The sequence below is a fragment of the Poeciliopsis prolifica genome, unplaced genomic scaffold (assembly GCF_027474105.1).
Source record: "Poeciliopsis prolifica strain line A6 unplaced genomic scaffold, Auburn_PproV2 SCAFFOLD014, whole genome shotgun sequence".
Taxonomy (NCBI): domain Eukaryota; kingdom Metazoa; phylum Chordata; class Actinopteri; order Cyprinodontiformes; family Poeciliidae; genus Poeciliopsis; species Poeciliopsis prolifica.
Window position 1 is genome coordinate 1,413,172 of NW_026562389.1, and position 22,785 is coordinate 1,435,956.

Consider the following 22,785-nt stretch of genomic DNA (forward strand, 5'->3'; position numbering starts at 1 on the left):
AACTCAGCATTCTGTTAAGCTGAATAAACACCCACTTCCCCCGTTCCTATTTTCTACTTCTATTGCTGTTCTGATGCATTGTAGGACGATCGAACCAAAATGTCATGTAGGCAGAGAAAGTTGGAGGGGGGCATTGAATAAAGAAACCCTGTCTTTTACAATACCACCTAGCAAAAAGGTGAGAACAAATTGATACATTAAATATAGCAAAATAAAGAAAATAGAGACTGAGGTACTTGCTGATTGAGGAATTTATTAAATGATTGGAATCAGATTAAATAAGCCTAACCTTGTTTAGTTTGTTGTTGGTGTTCAGTCTGTGAAATTATGTCCGTTGCTCATTAGCTGAGCCGATTTAAAAGATTTTTTATAACATTTTTATTGATATAATTAATTAATCTCTGACATTTTTTTCCTCTCGATTGTTTTCTTTAATATTTACAATAATTATTATTTGTCTGTAACAAGTGTTTTTCTCTGCTCTCTGTGAGAACTGCACAGAAGTAGTCACTACAGTTAACATTCAAGTAAAGCTTTGAGTTTATCAAGATGGAGAACTTCTTCTCAGTTATTTCAAAACACAGAATAAACATGCAAGCAACAGACTAGTGAGCACATCAGCAAATTGCTTTGTTAAAAGATACCAGCACTCACAGGCAGACATTAGTTTCTTTAAGTCTGCAGGTGTGCGTGTCAACAAAATAACTAGCAATGTCCAGAAAAACACACTACAGAATCTGAAAATTACTGAGGAATGAATTAAGTTAATTAATAAAAAGCAGCATAGTACTTCAGAACAACTGAGTAGTAAATCACGCATAGAGTTGATTTTATTGACGAGTCAGACTTGGAAAAGAGAAATCCTGATCTGGACATCTCCAACAGAAACACATACTGACTGAACACCAGTGGGGGTAAAAATAAACGTCCAATAGGGGGCGCCTTAAGGCTAAGTGGTATTTAGACAGTGGTCCTTAATGCAGCTTTTATAGATACTGTACATCTTCCTCTTCTCTCACTCAGCACACTTTCCAATACAATCTCTAAAAAATGTGGACATTAAATTTTGATTTTAAATGACTTCTTCATATGAGTTACCTTACATTATCCAATAACAAAAATAAATTAACTTTAACAATGACATGAATACTTTGGTTTATACCATGGACGTCAAACACATTTTCATTTTGGGACATGTCAAGATCCTGAATGTCCTGAAAGAGCCTATTGTGGTAGAATGAGAATGTATTGATAAAACTACCTGTTAAACTGTTAGCTAAAATGTGAATAGATAGCAATCTCTACTTTTGATAAGTGCTTCTCAAAGTTTAATATCAAAACTTTTCACATTGATGTAATTTGGCAGCATGAAGATAAAAAGGTCCTTTTTTGTTTGATAAAATATTCAAGAATTGTTACCTTGAAGGCTCTATTCATATGTCCTTCTGTAGCATAGAGGGACACAAAAGTTGTGACAGGCACAGATTTGTTTCTCAGGCCTCGAGTTTGATACATGTGGCCAATACAATGGAAACCTGGTCTACTTTTGCTTATTGACAAAGTACAAGTTAATTTCCTTTTCTCATCAGGCTACAGTATTAGATTGTTTTCTAATAAAATGGACTAATAAATTGTCACATTGTTTTCTATTTTTCAAAGACTAATTCTGATGACAGATTTCTCAAAATATATAAATAGATCAATAATTCTTCGTTACCATTTTCATCCCCAGCATCAGTGATTATTCTTTGAATTCTCAATATAAAAGGGGCAAAGAGCCGCTTAAAAGTGGAAGCCAATAGAGATGTTTCCCCATCCAAACTGTCAGCGGCGACATTTATAGAGATATAGCAGATTTACAAGAAGGGAAGAAAGCCGCTGAAATGAGGTTAAGGTTACACAAGTTCTCAGATCTGTTCTTCAATATGGAAAACCAGGGCTGAGTGTTTGATGCAGAAAATGCCAAGTATACCATCTAGAGTAGAGATGTTTGAGTTTACACAACATCAGTATTCACTTTTAAACAAGCACAGTGATATCAGGAAATGAACCTCAGTCTCCAACATGTAATAATCAAAAACTATAAGCTGCTGCTGTCAAAGTAATTCAAAAGTAAGCATACATACATCATGCATCAACTTGCCTCCAGAAATTATCACACTAAACTTGTGTGAACAAAATTAAGAAAATACAACATATACCAATGGCATTTCAAAAAGGCTCAGACATTATTTTTCATGAACTAAAGCACTCCTTCCATTTCTGAATGCAGTGCCTTATTTCCTGTTTATGTTGGATACATTTTCTACAAAGTAAAAAAAAAAAGTTTCTCGAATTGTATTCTTTATTATACAATTACTTAATGTGAACACTCAAAAATCTTGGAAACACTTTGCCACAAGTTGAAAAACAATGTTCTGATTGGATATTTGCAAGACAAAAACATGTTTCTTTATCAGGGAGGTCCTTCGTCAAGTGTTGACTCCAATATAGATGATTTTAATCATTTAAAACTAACATTTTTGTATATTTTTTATGTTTTTGATTATTAAAATTAACTATTTGGTAAGATTCTTCTAGATATGAACAGAGCTGAGCAAAAAAATGCTGAATGAGTTTGATAATTACCACAACACAGTCCTAAGGTATCAATCCATTATTATTTATTTGTGATACTGAACTCAAATAAAATAACTCTTATAAATAAAGGAGATTTATTATAAATAATTGAAGAATTGTGGCTCCACATACTGCCTGATGATGAGTCACATGTATTGCTTGTCTAATAGAAATAGCGTAACTTTACTATTATTGTAATTTTTTGCGTTTAGATAAAATAAGATGTGCTTTTTTTTGTTTTTTCACACTAGTTAGCATTTTGCTATTGGTATATGGTTTGAGATAGTAAACTGTATATAAAAATGATAAGCCTCAACTACAGTCTTATGACTGAACTGTTTTCCAGAATAGATTAATCTTATACGCTTTCTTTCGGCAGCCATGATATCATTTGAATTCTTGCATCTCAGCAGGGACAACATGCACAGTGGAATCACACTATACTCGTCCTGCATACATTTATTGTCAAATATTAAAATTATAGCTGAATAAAGCAGTTAAAGATTCTTCAGCTCAAGGTTCTTTAGAGCAGGAGGAAAAGCAGAACTCTCTTCAGTTCACCGTTTCTAATGAGGCATGTTTCAGTGGTGGTTGAACTCTCATTAGGTGATTTATGGCATCACACAGTCATAAACTCTGAAACTTCTGGTCCTACATTGAAGGACGACAGCTTGTGATCGGGAGCAGATGTGGAAAACAGGTGTGTGCAACTTTAGATACAGCCGAAGCGAGATAATGATGGCTTTTAATCAGCAGCCCCCAGCAGGAGGCTGCAAGTCTGCAAAGCTGAAGATCTTTCAACTAAGCTCTGTTTGTGTTTTATATCCATAAAAATGTGCCTAACTGCTTATTATTGTTTTAGAGAGCATCTCTGAATGAAACTATGCAGCAGTAATGAGGGAGAAAGATCAACAAGGAACCAAAGTTTATGTACCAGCAACACTTCACCACAAAATACTGTTCCATGGATAATTCCAATATGAATGCACCAAGCAAGAGAGTGTGACGCAAGTGATTCCACAGCCACAGACCACTGTACCACAAAGTGAAAAACGTTCTCTTTACTTAGGTGATTTTACATGTCTTTAGTTGTTTTACTCAAGTTTCTTAACCATGAGAGAAAAATATCTCAAAAGATTACCACAGTGAATTCAAATTTGAGGTTTCACCTGTAAGATATACACAAGCACTTAAGCTGCAAAGTAAACAAAGGCAGGTGATGGCGGCTGTAACTAACTGTAGGAGCTTATCCGCAGTGACTTTGTCTACAATTGGAAAACCACTAATACAAGCCTTCCCGCCCTTGGCAAGCATCGCAGTTATGTTTGCCCTCCCACAACAAACTGCCGACACGCTCACAAGATAAAGCACACACTGGGGAGAAAAAAAAGTTTCCAAACAGTTTCTGAATGCAAACTTCATCTTCATGAATGTTTTTGTGAAGATGAACAGCGTCGTTTTAGAACATCAAATTGGGAATGAACAAAATCCAGATTTCATAGCTTCTTGGCAGTGTTTTTCATCAAACTGCATAGCTCACAGTATGCAGGCGTTTTTTTTTTTGCTGCATCACACCAAAACATGCAGGTCAGCAGCTTATAAGAAAATAGCCTAATGCAGTGGAACCTGCTGACGCTTGGAAAATAAACAGATTTATGGTGGATCCTCTATCACTTGCTACCTCAGCCCTTATGGGAGATGAATGAAAATGTTTATCTTGTTTACGTCTAAATACGTGATGAAACTTTGCTTAATATCAGCATTTATAATATAAAGTGCCATGATAAAGTATTTGCATAGGTCAGGCCTATTTACTCTCTGACCTGTAGAATCAAGAAGTCACTTACTACTAAGTAATTATCATTGCTGGTGTCACATCTAAAGAGCTAACTGGAATGTAAAAGTCTGAGGGAGAATTGGTGACACCAGTATATCACTTTTGTTACCTTTATTTATCTCATCTGTGGCAATAAGCCAATAGCCTCTTTCATGTCATGTTTTTATGCCAGGGAAACAGAAAGATCATTAAAAATGTGGGATTGATGCCACTAAAGATTTTGTTAAAGACATCCATTTCTTAATATGGGGTGTTTACACTGTGGAATAAGTTAACTTAATGGCTGGACTTTTCTAAAATGTGCAGTGTTAGATTATACTAGTGCAACAACAGATTAATTTAAGAGTTTACAAATGGTGCCATTAAACTTGGGTGCTAAAATAGCTAAAGGGATAGCCTGCTGGCGTTAGCTTTTTGGGAAGCCCTGAGGCAGGTCCCAAGACTGGTCCAGCATATTAACCATAAAGTTAGCTCAAAATCCAGTCTGTCCATTTGCATTCACTGTACATTATTCCTCCTGTTTTTGTTTGAAATAATCTGTCTGTCAAACACCAATGTTAAGACAGGATTTAGCAGATTTGCCCATCAAATCAATTTCACCCTTGTATTGTAACATGGAGACAAATTCATGCACACATAGACATGACAAAGTCTGCACACGCGAGATGCCAGCAAACATCTCTTCCTCTGAGAATGGCGTCATTTCGCCCGAATCAGGAACACAACAGAGATAATTAGGTGACATTGTGTCTCATGGCTATTTAGACATCAATGAATTAGTTCTTGGCATCCATCTTAGAATAGGATGCAACAAGCAGAAGTTAAAATCCAGTGTGCTGACTGGCTTTTTTGCATGAACAACACAGCTCAGCAGGAACACTGGAAATCTGTGTGCAAATATTTAAAGTCACAGAAAAATGTACCCACATGTCAACAAAACAACCTCGACACAGCCTAAAAATAACCTCTTCACAGTAAGACTTCATAAAATGGATGTAATCAAGGTCCACAGTGGGCGTGCCTGAGCTTTGAAATTGATCCATAGGTACTCATTAAATTACGTTGATTAAATAAGGTATCAAGTTTCAAGACAAGAAAGGCAAAGGCACACAAACATAATCTATTCACAAATCACAGGAAAGCCGAGAGGTGTTTTGATCGCAAAGCCTTTCAGCATGCCTGATGCTGCCTCGAGGCTCTGTTGATATGAAGTGTTCATCTCAAGACTACCTGCTTGTTGTCACGGAAACTAATGATTACTTTGACGTTCAGTGGCAACTGGATCAAAATTGTATCTACCTCAAAGTGCATGACAACGTTTAAAATAAAAAATACAAATTTATGTCTGCAACTTCAAGATCGTGAACACGTTTGTCTCCACCTCCATTTCCTAAAGACATGATACTCAACTGTGTAATTTGTCAATCCCAAGTTGTTATTAATGCACATCTTAGGGTGAAGGAAAACAAAAGAAGGAAGATGTGTGAGGAAGTGAAGGTATATATATTAGTTATGCCACCCAGGTGAACATTTTCAGGAGGACAAACCAGACTGTACTTTTTTAGAAAACATGGGTTCTTGTGAAAGTCTGCCCTGGAAGAAAATCAGTTTTTTATACTTCCTTAAGAAAATATTAAGATGTCTTTTTGCTTTCTAAAAATATTTACACATGCTAGATCGTTATCTGCACAACAGAATCTGATCCAACATGACACTGATGCTGCATTTTTACAACTGGGTTATCAGCAAATTTTTAAATAGTAAAGCATATTAAATTGTTCTAGATTATGGCACATTAAATGCCACCACAAATTTATAATGTAGAGTATTACATGTGTATCTGTTTGGGGGTATTTTTTAAAAGCACAGGAAAAAAACCTCTGAAATAATTCAAAGTAGAAATTCACAAAGAGCTCACTCACGCCAGCCACATTTATTTTGCACAAAGAAACAATGGCTTAAGGCCTTTTAAGTAGACAGTGGGCCATGAAAATGAGCCCCTGTTTAAGCCACCTTTGTGTTTCAGATGCCAGCAACTTCATGTCATTGTGTTCTTACACAAACGACACCAGAATTGTGGCAGCATTATTGTTTCCCTTTCTCACTTACTCCCTATTTTGCAACATGATTCCTTTCAGAGAAAAAAAACAGAAGCAGGTCGACTTCAAACCAGATCATTCAATGCATCCCCGGCACGGTTTGAAAGAGTATTATCACAAAGGCTATTAATGTCAGACTGTGGATCAAACATGCATTAAAAAGATGGTCTTTATGTATAAATGTAAATGCAAAAATGAAAAAATAAAAGAACATTTAAGTCCCAGCAACTGTACTGCCACTGTGTGGTTCAGTTTGTCTGTAGATTTACTCATCTCATCACACATTCATCTTTCACCTCAAAACTTTTCAAAGCTCATTCACTTGAAAGTCAAGTTAATCAAGTTATCTATATTGGAAAAGACCATAACAGAAGTCACTTAAATACCTTTAAGATCTGATTTATATCTATTTGTGTTAGATTCTGAATTGAGAGACCAGTATGACCAGTAGGGGGCCTGTGATGTCCAGAGAACAAAGTAGCAAGATCTTGAACGTCAAGTTCCATTTAAATAAAATATGCTTATAAAACATTCTAGAATAGGTTTGCTTAAGCTTGTGCCACTCCATCTGACAAACCTTTTTCTGTTGATGCGTCTGTGTGGGTATTTATGGAACCAGAGTCACAGAAAGACAGATTTGCAAAGAACAGGACATAAATAACTTCAAACACTGAGCTTCATGCCCATCATTAAAACAACAGGGACATACAATCTTTTCATCATTCATCTACTTTGCTTAGTGCTTCTCAATTTTCCACATACAAATAGGGAAATAAAGCACCCCTAAGTCAAATTGAAAGTAGAGGCAATATTTGAGATTATTGACAGAACCAAGGGTTTGTATTCCAAATATTAGTGTGAAGAAATTTTGATTGTGCCACTATATATGTATTTTGGGGGAATTAAAACAAAAATTACCTTTGCAGAGTCATGTCTGAATGCTGAATGTGTGCTTGTATTTGAGTGTGTTGTGGGGGAAGAGCGATGCAATGGTTTCCCTGTGTCTTTCCTGTTTACACTTTGTGTGGGCATTAATGGTGTATGTGTTGCCTAACTGCAGTGCCTCCAAGAGTGCAGAACACATTTATCTATTTGCTGCGAAAAAGAAGAGATGGATAGTTGAAAAAACATTTCTAGAATTAAGAAATGTTCTCAGATTTTTTTTTTTTTGTTAAATTATGTGAATATGAATCTATTATCTAAAAGGTTTGTAGGCTTTAGTACAAATATTTTTTTGGGAAAAAAAAATAATAGAGACAATAGCCTACAGTTTGTGGAACAACAATTTAGCACACCAGAACATGGCCTGGTTGTCACATCCAGAGACAATCTTTTCTTTGCAGAGCGGTCTGACGGCTGCTCTGGGCCAGAGCATCCATTTAAAGCCATGAGAGGCACTCTGTAGCTGTGATCCGTTTAAAGCACCTGTGCTAATCCCTCCACTCGAGGTCAATAACCAGACACTCCCTGAAAGCTAACAAAAAAAAAATCTTTGTTAATGCAGCTGACAGATAGACACTAAACACAGCTGTTGCTGACACATATTCACAATGGTGCATGTCCTCTTAGTATCTTACAAAGTGCCTCTGTTAACTTTCTAAATCAGTACAATTTGGAAGAGTTTCAAGATTTCCAAGTATTTATTGATATTTTGCTACTATCTTGCAGTTATTAAAGTCTGTATAAAAATGCTTGCTCTAAAATTCTAAACACATATTTCAATAAAAACTAAACAATTTTCTTCTTGTATTTCCCAACAAAGGGCTACTGTGGCTTGAATCTAACCAGGCTGAAAAGCTGGACAAATTGTTGTTCTGTGGTGTGAAAGTAATCACTAAATTCATGCTAACCACCTGTTGAAGGCCTGTTATTCAAACAGTTGCCTAGTTCACAAATAAAACTGCCAGTCAACCATATGGCACACAGCAAACTGATTGCAAAACAAATATCAGTCTTTTTATGTTATGCAGATGTAGTGGTTTTACAGCTGCAGGTCATTCAAAAGAGTATGTAAACCCCCTTTACATCCCAGGACTGCAGACATACACTCAGTAGTCACACCATCTAGTACATTGATTAATTGCTTGTTTACAGGAGGAACAAGCAATTAATAGATGGTAGCAACTCCATCTATTTGTCTCCATAGTTGAAGGTGATCTGATAGGGATAAAAAGGGAAATAAGCAGCTTTGAATTTCATAATGGTTTGTTGGTGCTTGATAGGTTGATCTGAGCATTTTACAATCTTGTGATCTGCTGAGATTTTCATACTCACCCATCTCTCAGGGTGACAGAGAATGGTCCGAAAACATAAAAATACTGTAAAAAGTGAGCAACATGGGAAAATGTGTGTTGTTTAAGACTATATAAATTAACTTAAATAGCCACTTAAATAGCCACAATGTATGTAGTAGCAAGCTGTATCTAATAAAATATCCTTCAGAATATATAAACACTGAAAAATGAATTCTCGTTATAAACAAGTCATAAAATGAGGTAAGTAAATCGTAAAATAACAACTAAAGGTTTCATACTGGGATGTGTGAAGAAAACCAAATCATCAGTCAAGCGAAAGAACCGTAGAGAACCTTAGGAACCCTTGCATAGTAAATAAGAAGTTAGGTAGAAACTAGGTCTGGTTTTCAGACATGCCTAATTAACTGATGATCTGCAAGAGTAAGTTCATTTATCAATGTAAGGGTCACCACTGTCTGCTGAGTATTTGGGGATTTCAACTCATGAAACAATAAATGTATGTGTGTACACCATACTGACGGTCTTTTACCCCTCATTAGAATGTGCATCCCAGAAAATCAAACCATTCAAAGTTTAATAAGACTGTGATTTACCTTTCAAATTTGAAATACTATAGTTAGCAAGTAAATTCCACATATATAACTTATTGAACATTATCCACGCATATAAATAAGTAAATAAATGCATATTTATAAATAGATATGCATTTATAAATAAAAAAATAAATACAGATATTTATAAATAATATAAACAATATCTAGATTTTTACATATGTAAAATAACATAATTTGACAAACAGCAAATGGCAAAGAAATAAAGAAATAAGTAGATAAAGAAAAAAGAACAACGGAAAGAAGGAAACAAAAGAAAGAAAAAAGGAAAAATTCCAACTCTGGTCAATAAAGAGATCACACCAACATGTGACATGAAAATAGTGTTATGCCAAGATGCAAAATACCAAATTTTGAGAAAATTGTGAAAAGCAAGCTGCATCTCACCACAACTATGCTGAAATGCAAGTATGTTCAACCAACATTGAAGAACTATCTATGTGTCTTAGGGAGGCACCAGCAACAATTATCCACACTGCTATTAAAATTATGTAACTTTGTATCTTGCAGCCAAACAGCAAAAGTACACCTTCTTTCAGCTTGCTGTTTGGTATTCAATAGAAATAAGTGGGGGAGGAGCAGCACCCACATATTCAGAGACTACTCCAGTCATTTTTTCTGGCATTTTTAAACTTTGCAGACACTTGCCTTCGGTGAGGGTCAGAGGGCCCAGTGGCACCAGTGCATGGCAGCCACAGCCACCAGGTCAACTGTGGCTACTATCCAGTAGCTTGCCACCATCACTCACCATCATCCACCATTGCACCATCTTGCACACACGCGTGTGGGCGTGTGCGTGACTGGGTGAATGACTGCAGTGTGAAGTGCTTTGGGGTCAAATGAACTTGATATGGTGCTCTACATGTGCAAAGCCAAATACCATTTCTACTTTGAACTATAAAAAAATGCATGATGGTAATTTCAAAGGATTTTTAAGTTATTTCTGACCTCCTGGTATACTTTGATATAGTCACCCATGCCTACCATGGAGTTTTATATGCTGACTTAAATAATAGCCAGGTAAAACCACAAACAGTTTTAATTCTTGACAAAGAGCAACAGGGAATTCTGTCTCACACTGCCTACATTTCTTCCATCTTCCTCACCTCGTGGCTTCCGACAGTCATGGGAAGCTGGGTGCAGACCAATTACCTCACACTCAGACCATGCTGTTCATTTTTTATGTTTCATTAAATCACTAAATCAATGCAATCAAAGGAGACAGCCCCAGTGGTCAGGCAGACAGCAGAAGACAGATGATCAGAATGGATGATAGAAACAAGAACACGTAGTTGTAAAGAATATTATTAAAAAAAAAAAAAAAAAAAAAAACCCAGAGCTCACATATGCATTCAAATTTATGTGTGTATTTATATAAAGGACACACACAGAGACACCGCCGGAGCCACCAGATGTATTTGCACTGTCTGTATTTGCACATGCATAACGCACACAAATGCTGGTACATAAAAGATGAAAACCGACTCTCATAAAGAGCAGGATATTGGAAGCAGCTGTGAAAAATGATCAAGGGGTGACATCAATAACAGGACAGTCCACACAACACAGGAGGCAGCTGCATATTAATTGGACAGGCACCCCATTAGAATTGCTCTTAGCAGATATTGTCTCTTTAGAGTGCTTCCATTCAGACACACAACACAAGGTTGGATTGGAGAAGGTGGCTTAGTAGGATGAAGGGAATGTTAAATAGTTGAATATCAATCACTATGAGCACTAAAGTAAAGATAATGTTTTTACCCCATATGTTCAACAGAAGTATCCTAAAAAATGTACATATCAAAAAGTGAAACATATGTCACTGATATTTTTCAAGCATTGTTTATTAGTTTTGATGTTAACGAATGTTGGCGTAAAAGAAAATCCAAAAAAATGATCTTGTCAGAAAATTTCAGTGTTGCTTATGAGTAATGAGAAATGTGTGTTCTGATTCAGAAATATAGCTCTACTGAAAAGTATGTCCATATATGTCAGAATACCTGTAAGTAAGTCAGAACTTTGCTCTATCAGCAGGCAGTGATGGTTTTCTAGTCCAGTGTTGGTGTTTTTGGCACTATAAGAAGGTCTTGGAAAATAAATCAATTTCTTGTCAGCAGGTAATTTAGTTCCTAAATTACTATAACATTACTTGGTGTCATAACAGTAAGGAATAGCAATGTCTGTTGTGGGGTTTACAGTTCTCCCTTTGTTCTTCATAACATGTTTTATAAGATGCAATTTCAACATCATTACATTGCTACAGAATGAGTTTCTAGAGGACGTTTTTAGATGGAAGATTTTGTGTACGGATATTTAATGACAGATCAACACATAAAAATGACAGTCTGAAAAACCTAAGAAAACTGAAGAGATAAAGCACTGTGGAGAATATATATTAAAAAAAAAAACAAAAAAAACAATCAACTTTGGACCTGCTGCACAGACCTGAGGTATATTTCTAAAGAATCTGGAAAATTATTGCCGAGAAGTGGTCTCATAACCCCAACCTCCCAAAGGTAGAGATGGGTTACATTCAAAGATATTGTAGTACAATAGTCTCAGAAATGATTAAGTTTATTGCCTTTTTCACTAGGGCACATTTATATTTCTCTTTGTTCAGTTTGTCTAGAGTTATTTTAAGTTACTCGTAGTGTTTGCTTCTGCCATCTTTTATGAGTCTATATGATCAATTCTAAAATGTAGCATTGCCATTTCCGAAAAAAAAAATAAAAAAAAAAATAAAAAAATCTCAAAGTTTCTGTTTTTGAATGTGCATATTTTTAAGAAACTTAAACAGAACCCTAACTAAAGAGTGTTTCTGTTCCAGTAAAGCATGAAGACTTCAGAGGATATTACTTTTAATTAGTGCTGAGTCTGCCAACTATAATCACGTATGACTAATGAATTTATCACAGTTTTGCAACATTAATGGATCTTACCTCAGGCTAATGAGACTCTTGCCAGAAATAAAATATAGAGAGAATACATCTAAGACTCTTTAAAACAAGGGGGAAAAAAGTTCTAAAATCTTCATGTCTTCCTGAGGAACTTCTAGAACTTCTAGAGGAACTTAAAGAAAGGACAGAAACCAGCTATCTGAAATCCACTACAAAGATTCTGGAACCATTAAAGGCTTACTCTTACACTTCTTATCCATCTTCAGGCTATTCTGCTGCCTGCTAATAGGTCACTGAGTTCTTCTTTATTAATAAAGTCAAAAGGTCTGGTTGGTGTAATGACATGAGGTTTGCAGAGAAAAGATACAAGCAAGACGACTAAAGACAGAAGCAAAGACGTAAAGGGAAAAAACCCACAGAGTGACTACTTTAACAAAAAGATGCCAATGAAATTGGAGACATACAAATAAGAAGTAACTAACACAATTAGACAAACAGGTTTGTGAATGGTGGACATGTTGCGCAAGTACAAGCAGAATCTTCCAAGCATTTTGCTCAATCAAAAACATCAGCATATCAAAAGGCCTTTGATGATACACTGCAGCTGCAGCCTCTTCAGAAAAGATGAATTCTGCTTGTTTAATTAAATCTGAAAGTGCAGCATCTACCACTAAAATACATCTTAATGTGTCTGGACCTGTTGGATGCAAATGCTTATCAAAATGCACATAAGCTCTCATATTTCAGCTCACTGGCAGACCTGATGAGACGAGCTGAGGGAAATCTATCCTGGATCAGGAACGGGAACATTCAGACTGGGTGGTCTTCATATCTACAAACAAACTGGACGCAGCATACATCACTGGAGCTATTCACAGCATTATAGGATCTGGCATTTAGTAGCTGTGAGCTTGACAACCTCTGGCAAAGTGCCAGGATTGATGATTATGTTGTAAGGAAAATAAAAAGCAGAAGGAGGATTACTGAAAGCAAAAAATAAATAAATACTTCACAGGAGTTTGGCATAACTGGGATGTATAAATATTAAAACATTTTGGAGGAATTTCCCCTTTTCTAAATTAAGGAAAGCAACATAATGAGTAACAGCAGTAAACTCAGCATCAATGTTTGTTGTTTAGATAGCTTTTATACCTCATGCTTGCATGGACGGAGAGTCTGGGAGAGAAAAGTTCTTGCATTTTCAAATTTCAAAATGATCCACTTATGTAGTTTATTAGCAGACTTAAATGCAAAATACTTATGAAACCCAACATCAAATTTATCAACAGAAGTCTCACTTCCATATTGTGCTGATAACTCCTGGTAATGTAGAAAAAGGCTTAAAATAGATGCATTGTTTATTTTATTGAATCACTGGTGATATATTCTATTGGATTATACATGTTTAAATATGAATTGCATATTTCTACCAAGTAGAACTGAATTCAAATGAATAAAAAGAATGGCATCTTACTCTCTCTCTAAATTATCTTTATCAGTGATTCAGATAATTGTAAGGAGTGCCGCAATTAAACATTTTTTTTTTTCCGGTTCCATAAGCTGCGTGTCATATGTGTAAGAAATACTGAGCTACAGCAGTGAGTCCAAACAGCGAGACTTGAGTTTAAAAATATTGTTCATGTAATTTGATAAAAAATCTCCAGTCGATTACCATAAAGTAATACCCCCTCATCCTTACTCATCCATCTTTGTTTCACACATGCTGTCACACAGTTACATAATCGCTTTCTTGCTCATGTCATCCATTTCTGACTCTGCCATTACCTCAAAACACAAAGACAAATCTGAGTCATATCATCAGAATCTCATCCAATCTGTTATCGGATAAAACACTGAGGGTCTGCATCAGATGCATTTGCATGCCTTTAATTAGCGTGAATTTCTTTCTATGCAAATAAAGTCTCTACTGTGCAGATGTATTGTGAAGATTGCACCAGCAGTGCACAGGCGGCACAGCACATAAGCTCATATGTATGCAAATCAGAGGCATTCCATTCTGGCAGCTGGAGAGGAGTGTTTTGGATGTTAAAAAGTAGAAGAACCCAGCTTATGGCATTGCAGGACAGAAACACAAGCTTCATAATAATGCAAGTCAAAGAAAGTGAAATCACCAAAACATAAAATATTAATACAGGACTAATATAATAATTCATATGATAATTTTTTTTATTTATAAATAGAGGTTTTCTTTAACCTGAAGTCCCAGTTAGCAGTGGCTGAAAACTCTCTGTGGACTCATGTTAGAGAGGCTGTATGAGATTTTCATTTGTAACAGGTGAACACACTGATGAACAAATCGGTGCTTCAGGGTAGAGTGAAATGGAGTTTCTGAACCAGCACATATTTCGTTTGCGTTAACCAAACTGCATCTGGAATCTTTCTGAGATTCTGCAGCAGTTATTGAGCCTTGAGGTTATTTACCACGGGGTATTTTGGTCCAGATGTGTCATAGATATGTTTATTTTAAATATGCAAGCATGCCGTTTAAACCTTAAAGATATTATTCCTTTTCCGTTTTCTTTCCAGAAAACATAACATTCTATACATCAATTAATCAATTCCTGTTATAGTAAAAAAATAATTCAAGAATTGTTAAAAAAAAAGTGCACAATACCTTAAAGTTTAAATATTAAAAATCTTACTTAGAACACCAATTAAAATACTTAGAGTTGGTTATTGTAATATCAAATACAATTGTTAACCAGAATTTAAATTGAAATAACTTTTTAATGTGTAAACTGTTTTTAAATGTGACACTAAATCTAAATCAACACACAAAGAACCGAATATAACAGAGAACTAAAAATATAAACTTAAATCAATGAACTGACATAAAACTCCATTAGTAACAATCAAGTCCTACAAATATTCCAAATTTGAACCAGTGAAACCCCAAACATTATTTTAAAAGTGTTTTTCCAGAGTTACAGAAATTCTAATAAAAAAAACAACAACAAAAACAGCCTGTAGCTGTAGCAGATTGTGGCAATAGAGCAGTCAGTTGTTTCACTGGTCCATTGATTCCCTTCAAATGGATTCAAATGCTTTTATCCAACATGTCAATCAAATGCTACATCGTTTTTAATGTGCATATAAGAGATCTTGAACAGCGGCTGTGAGGAGTTTTTTGTGAGATTTAATAAAAGAAACAATAACAGCAGAAACAAGAGTGAAACCAGTGCAGACATACCACTCAACAGAGATGATATAACCAAGTAAAAAAGTGAAGAGATTCATGCTCTGCTTAGATTAGCATTACCGCATTTAGCTGTAGGTCCTCTACTCCCACACTCTTACAAAAGCTATCTCACATCATTCCACTCTTTCTACATCTGTCTGTTATTCTACAATCTTTGAATTATTTCTTTCTTAACCTTTTGCCTTTAACAAAAGTGCTGTACTTGGATCACTTAGTTACAGCAGACCCACTTCATCCACCAGTTGGAGCCACCTGTTCTCCCCCCTCTGTGAATCTTCCCGTTTCCTCTTACATAAAACAGACATTGCAATGTTGCAATGCACCATCAGGCACTGTTGTGCAACAACATTAAAAATACCTCAGGGTCGGTGAGGAGGAAAGTTGAAAACATAATATCAGAGTTATTCCAGTGAAGAGAATGGAGTCGTGAGGAACTGTGATTTGAAGGTAAAAAAAAAAAAAAGTGCTGTTCAGTCTCGGCTTTGTATGCATACTGCCACTAAAAAGCTTAGAGAGCAGTCAATAGCTTTCAGAGTGAAAACATTTTTTTTTTCAATCCTGTCTTTCTAAATAGGCAAAGTCCATAACAGCTATATGTGGACATACCTAAAATGAATATCAAACATGTAGGAAAAGAAGATATGGGAGAACAATGAGCATGTGTGAAGACAGAATGTTATTTTCGTTCAAGAAAATAAATATATACAAAAATATAAAATTTTAAGTAACTGGCCTCTCAATGTATTTTTTGACTGCTTTCCGATTTGACAAAATTCATTTGAAAGAACGTGTTATTTAAACCATAATTCTATCACCGTAAGTCACCACAAGCCACAAATACCATCCTGATAGGAAAGCTGCAAGATAAATTACTAGGGAATATGTCTGTATGTTTCATGTGGGTTGCAGTAACTGTGTACAAAGGGGAAATGTCCCTCTCCCTTTCAAACATACTCATTTGGACCCTCATATTTACCATAAAAACTTACTTCCCTCAGCACTGCTTCTATTGGTTTGTGAAAGAGTATTCTCTTGAAAGACAAGAGAGTACTCACATGATTAAAACTCCACTCCGTGTTTTCCTGGATACCTACAACAATAGACCGCACAGCTGGTGTAGGCTGCTGAGAGCTGGACAAGATAACATCAGTTTCACTGACTGCAATTGAGATGATTGAACTACAGATGTGTGTGAAGTGTCTTTCCCGAAAGAAAAAGTTAAACTGAGTCAAGAAGTAGGATCAGCCAAGAAGACAATTTCCCAATCTTTAAGCATCTCTTGGATTCCTTTTTAATACACCGTCTGATCATGGCAAAATCATGGCATCAATGCAGACATGCCAAGATATGGGTACCCACAAACCAACTGCCCAGGCAAGGATAGCTTAAATCAGAGAAGAAGCCAAGAGGCCCAAAGTAACTGGAGGAGCTGCAGATATTAACAGTTTCCCACAAGCATGTAGGATGAAGGTGCTCCACTAAGATGAGACCAAAAGTAAGCATTCTGGCCTACATGCACAACACTAACATGACGAACACCTCATGACATAAAATAGTGTGGTGGCCACATCATACCTTGGGCATGCTTTTATTAGCAGGGTACAGGAGGCTGGTCAGTTAATGAGACAAAGACTGAAAGAAAATTTGTTAGTGGGAGCAGAAAACTTGATATTGGAAGAAGAGGTTTATCTTCCAAGGGGACAACATCCCTAAATACAAAGACAGAGATAAGACTTGACATATAAATGAGCAAATATTTTCAATCACGATTACAATTTTCTAGCATTACCAACATACAAAGTAGCTGACGAAACTTGATATAACTTGAAAAGTGATTTTCACCTATGCTTTCCATGCAATCTGACTAAGATGGGTTTTGCTGAGAAAGAATGTCCAAAGAGTTCAGTGTTGATATTTGAAAAAGCTAGAACGTACAATGTCAAAGCTTGCACTTCTGTACACCTTCCGGTAACTGCTAAGTCCATGACTGAATAACTATATTTTCATTAGTAAAATATTTCAAAGCCATGCATCAGTTTCCCTGTTGTAACTCAACAATCATGTTTGAGGTCCTATCTATCACAAAAATATGCATTAGGAAAAAAAAAAAAAAAAAAATGATGATGTTGTTAAACCTATTAGGAAAAAAACTTCACATCATCATTTTTAAATAGTATATGTAAATATGCAACATAATATTTGTTGCATCAGTGCTAACAATTACATGCAATTAATTTATTTAAGGGGAAAGGAGCCAATTAGTCTTAGAGATGCTTTCTCCAAAGCATTCTCCGAGGAGCTGTAATGTAATTTGTGAATAGTTTTCAGGGAGTTGAGTCCATAAAGCTGTACATGAGGCCAATCGGCCCATGGAGAAGGATTTTCTTGTTAATGAAGTGTGGAGCAGAGCCACTGAGGACAGTGTATGTCACCAGATTTACACCACAGTGGTCCTGTGATTTCCTGCAGCTGTAAAACAATGAGGATGTGATTGGAGTAAATTACACTGCAGTTGTCAACATCCACACCACTCACTGGCGTCTCACGGTGGATTTTATTTTATTTTTTCCTCTGTCAAATTGTTTCTGTCTTTTCCCCCTGGCTTACACATGTACTGGCTAGTTTTCTTCTAACCTCCTACACTTACTTTATCTCTCTGACATTCACTCAGTCACTTTTTTCAAATGTCAAGAGACAACACAAGGGCATGACCACGTCACTCTCTGATTAAGTGCTCTTTCTACTTCCTTATTACTCATTTTCTACTGTGCCCTCTCTCACATATTGTCCTTTTTTCAACAACCTTTAGAAAAGTATTATCTAAAAATATACCAAGATCTGCCTACAGAAACTTGTAGCATATGTATGGCAATTGTCCCTACTGTCTCAAGTACAAAGGTCATTTCTTCAGGAAGATCAAGTGAAAGGTAAAGTAAACACTTTAATAAGACTACAAACTAAGCATGTTTTTGACTTAAGAAATGCCAAACGATGTGGCGTCTGTCAGATTTTCAAAATGCATACAGTTAATCAAGACATCATTCATATCTTAGCACATTCCTTAACCAAACATGCTAGTACGAATAAAATTACATCTTCATGATCTTGTGTACTGAAATTTCCCTGAAATTTGGAGATGGATGGAAGTAAGATAATGTCGCAAAAACACTCATAATATAAAATATAAGGAAAAACCTGTGTATGATTGAGACTGAAATAGGACATTCTGTCAGACAGCATGTGTGCCGAGATAAAAATGGCAGATAAACCTCGAAAATGTCTCTTGTGACAAATTTTTCGCAGGTTTATTGGTGCTCTGTGTAAGATGTCGCAGTCACAGCGGAAGGTGAAGGTAATGTCTTTTTTTTTTTATCTTGACTGTTATTTATATCTGACTGTGATATGCTTTTCTTCAGAAAATAAATAAATCAAGATGTCGATTGTTGGTAGAAAATCCAAAGATTTCCAGTGAAAATATAAAGATTTGTGTCTTGCTGGTGGTATTAGATGCTCTAAGTGAGTTGCATTTTGAGTTGCCAGTTTTCTTTTCTATTCTTGAATTTATTGAATCTAATTGTCTTCTTTCGTTAATTTTATCCCTTGCTGTCATTATTTAATAATTAAATGACAGTGATGATCACACAATGGGAAAATATTAATATTTTATTTATATATATTATTTTTTAATTAGAATAGTGCATATTGCAAAAATGTTGGCATGCACCTTTGTAAACAGGCCCCTGTACTCTAATGCCCTCACACAGTCTAGTGCAACCAATTGTTTTTAGCTTAATTTTCACAAATATTTCACCATTCACAAATGTGTAAGTTATTCTCCATTTTTACAACCAATCCAACTCTACTTATAAGCACTTTAAAAACAGCAAGACCGACCAACGTGCTAAACAAACATCATAAAAGCATCAGACATGAAGCAACCAGACACATGAAAGCTATCATGTGCCATATGTGACCTAAAAGAAGCACTGTTTTCCACAAATAGAAAAAAATAATGTGTAAAAGGTGCTCAGGTCAGATAAAAACAACATTGGGCTGCTTGACCTTCATGCCAACCTTTTTGCGGTAAAAAATGGTACAAGACCCTACGTAGGCGTTCTTCCAGCTGCATGATCTTGCAACTCAGACCAATCAAATGGGCTTGGAAAATAACATTGGAATAACGCTGATGGCAGTATCATGCTTTGGGAATGAGCTGCTTTAGCACACTCAGAGAGCTCGAGTTGATGGGATGATGGATGAAGCTGAACACTTGGCAATACAGGAAGAAAACCAGTTACGAGTCCGCAAATGACTAAGGGGAGGTTCTCCTTACAACAGGCTCTCATTATGTAGCCAGAATTACAATTGTTTAGATGAATATTCATGTGTTGAAATGGCCCAACCAAAGTCTAGACCTCATATTGACAGTCTGTTTTAAGACTTAAAATTGGTCTTTTACATCTCGAGACCATTTTAAATCAGACTCAATTTGAGGTGTACAGAAATATCCTCAAACACCTGCAGCTGCAATTTAATAAAAAGTTGCTTCTGTAGATTGTCTTAGGGGATCTGAGGGAAATGCATGCTACTCTTTTCAAAAATGTATTTGTAAAAAGGGTAAAATCAAAACAACAAAATGTCCCTTATCCTTAACAGAAAACAGCTGGTGGTCTGTAACCTGAAATCAACAACAAAGAAAAAACAAAATTAATACCTAACCCTTCCATTTTTGAGTGCATTTATAATTAAATGACCTCCATTTGTGCTGTGGATATAACTACCAATTATACATTTCGATTTGATCACTGTGCTGAAATAACTGAGTTCCTGATGTGTTTGTGAAGATAGGAATTTCTGAATTGCATCAGGTCTTAATACAGATGCCAGAAGGAAGTCGTTATTTTCTGGCAGAGGAAGAAGTGGGACACAAGACATACAGTAAATGAGAGAGGGAGTAAAAATGGAGGGGGAAAAAAGAGATGAAAATGAAGAGGGATGTTGAAAAAGGAAGGTGTTTTGGAGGGAAAGAAGGAGACATAACTGGTTAGAAGGTGGAAATCAGAGCTGGGAGGAGGGGAAGAGTGCAGAGAGGAACAAATATGACTTGAAGAAAAGGATGACGTGCGGGCAGATGCAACAGAGGCTGACAGACAGCCAGGAATAGACGACTAATTAATAGTCAAAAAATGCAGGCTGGCAGGTGTGGAGAGAAAACCACAGCGAGGGGGAATACATGTAGTAGGTTTCTGTTCTTTACTATAATACGATTTTTTTTACTTTGACTGAAAGAGACCACAACTGCAGAAAAAAAAAATACAGAAATGGGGAACAGGGGAAGACGTAAAAAGGGAAAGACAAGTACGTCTATTAGTATGGCTAATAGACACACAGAGCAAAGAGAGGGCGAGACACTGGAATAGAAATGAGGTGAGAAAGAGCAAAGCAGAAACTCATTATCTAAAGGTGAGAAGTGGGTTTCCAAGGAGATTTCAGAAAAAGGAATTTAGAAGAGGTATTTGCTGACACTGTATTCTTTCGTTCCTCTCTGCATTCAAGCTAAACTGCAAACAAACTTTAATGACTCATAGGGGTTATTCCACAGTAACTTCCCAGTCACATAGTATTAAGTAAAGTTATATGCTTGGAAGTTTGCAATGGGTGCAGTTAAAACCACACATCATGCCAAATGAAGAACAGATTCATGGAACTCTGCATGCAGCCACCATGCTGGACATTTAACCCTCACCATGTATGTGCAACAGTGAAGCGCCTCTGCTTGTGAATGTTGTTGTTGAGCAACATGCGGCGGAGCAGTCGTGGCGAGTTGCGTGGAGAAAGGCGTGGGGAGATGGAGGACGGCGACCGCCGGTGTCCCCGCGGCCTCTCCGGCTGCAGTAGGTTCTCCCGCAGGATCTTCACCAGGTCTTCATTCAAGCCGGAGTGTTTGGGCATGGGCGGCACTGCCAAGGTGTCCTGGTGGGCCACCCCTGTGCCTCCCTGCTGCGCCATGCCTACCCCGGCTTCACCACCACAACCTCCACCAGCAGAAATGCAGATGGGATGTAGGGCGTAAAGAAAAATGGCAAAAATAAAAAACAAATGCAGTAGAGGTGTGCGTTTTCTAAGAAAGTGTCAGCTTAAATGATAAAAACAGCAACAATCCAAAAGCACTCTCTCTGATAAAGTGGGAGGAAAAAATCTGCTGGTATTTTCTCAAACAAGCATCTCCTTTTTTTCCGAAGGCAAATTAATTAAAAGAGAAGGGGAGCTCCCTTTTCTCCCTTATTCCCCATGAACAAAAAAGAAACACAAAAGCCAGCTGCCTTTGTCTGCTCAACACTGGATGTCTGCAGTGGAAGTGTAAGAAAGAAGATGAAGGCAGGATGAAAAAAAATTGAGAGAGAGGGTGGGATGCAAAAAAGCAGGGAATTCCATGTCCAGCTCTTTATCCTCCAGACCTGCAGGAGAATTCCTCCCAATCCGACAACATAAAGCCCAGAAAGAATAGAACTTTGCTAATTCAGTCTATTCGAGCCCGGACCTGCCTGGCAAAATTCATTAGAAACACAGTAAAGAAAAAAAAACAAAAAACAAAAAAGGAAAAAACACATCCCAGAATGACCCAGTCCAGTTAGGTCAGCAGAGTTCTGGTCCGATCAGTCAAAGCAATTTCTCTTTCCCTCCCTTCTCTCCCTTCACTGAGAGAATGACTGCTTACTGCAGCCAGTTTATAAGCTACCGCTCCTTTAGAGCTGAGCAGAGCATGAGTGTGTGTGTTTTTCAGAGAGGGAGGGAGTGAGGAAAAGAGAGAGAGCGTCAGAGCGGACTTGTGTGTGTATGCAGAGAGAAGGGAAGCAATAGGGAACATGGAGGAATGGATGAAGAGATGGTGGGCATGAGTGACAATTTGAAAAAATATTGTATCCAAGAGGTAGATGCATCTTTAAAAGCATGTTTTCTTCACTGAATTCAGTTCAGTAACCCCAAACAAGATTCCATGTGCGAGAGGCAGGACTTCCTGTATATTCACAAATTACCATTTCATTTGAATCAGTATTTGCACACAGTACAAAAAACAAGAACACATGCAAATGATCTGCCAAAAACAATAGTGATATCCACCCCAGTTCTGCTACTCCCTCAGTTTTTTTCTGGTTGCATATAAAATGTCTGAAAGAGTTTTATGGCTTCTATGTTGTAAATGAGATCATATTCTCCCTTAAACTTGGTGTCTTGATATCCATAAA

General features: G+C 36.6%; 1 protein-coding gene across 3 annotated transcripts in view; it reads right to left on the reverse strand.

Annotated features, from left to right (window-relative positions):
* Positions 1-22,785, reverse strand: part of pde4d (phosphodiesterase 4D, cAMP-specific) — a 190,699-nt gene that overhangs the window by 79,801 nt on the left and 88,113 nt on the right. The window contains exon 1 of one of the 3 annotated variants that reach the window (XM_055039686.1): positions 21,285-22,384. The exons of the other annotated variants lie outside the window; for them this stretch is intronic. Within the exon in view, the coding sequence (XP_054895661.1) occupies positions 21,285-21,547 (263 nt within the window). The 5' untranslated portion in view covers positions 21,548-22,384. Of the gene's footprint in view, positions 1-21,284; positions 22,385-22,785 lie in introns of those variants that run through there. 3 annotated transcript variants of the gene reach the window in all.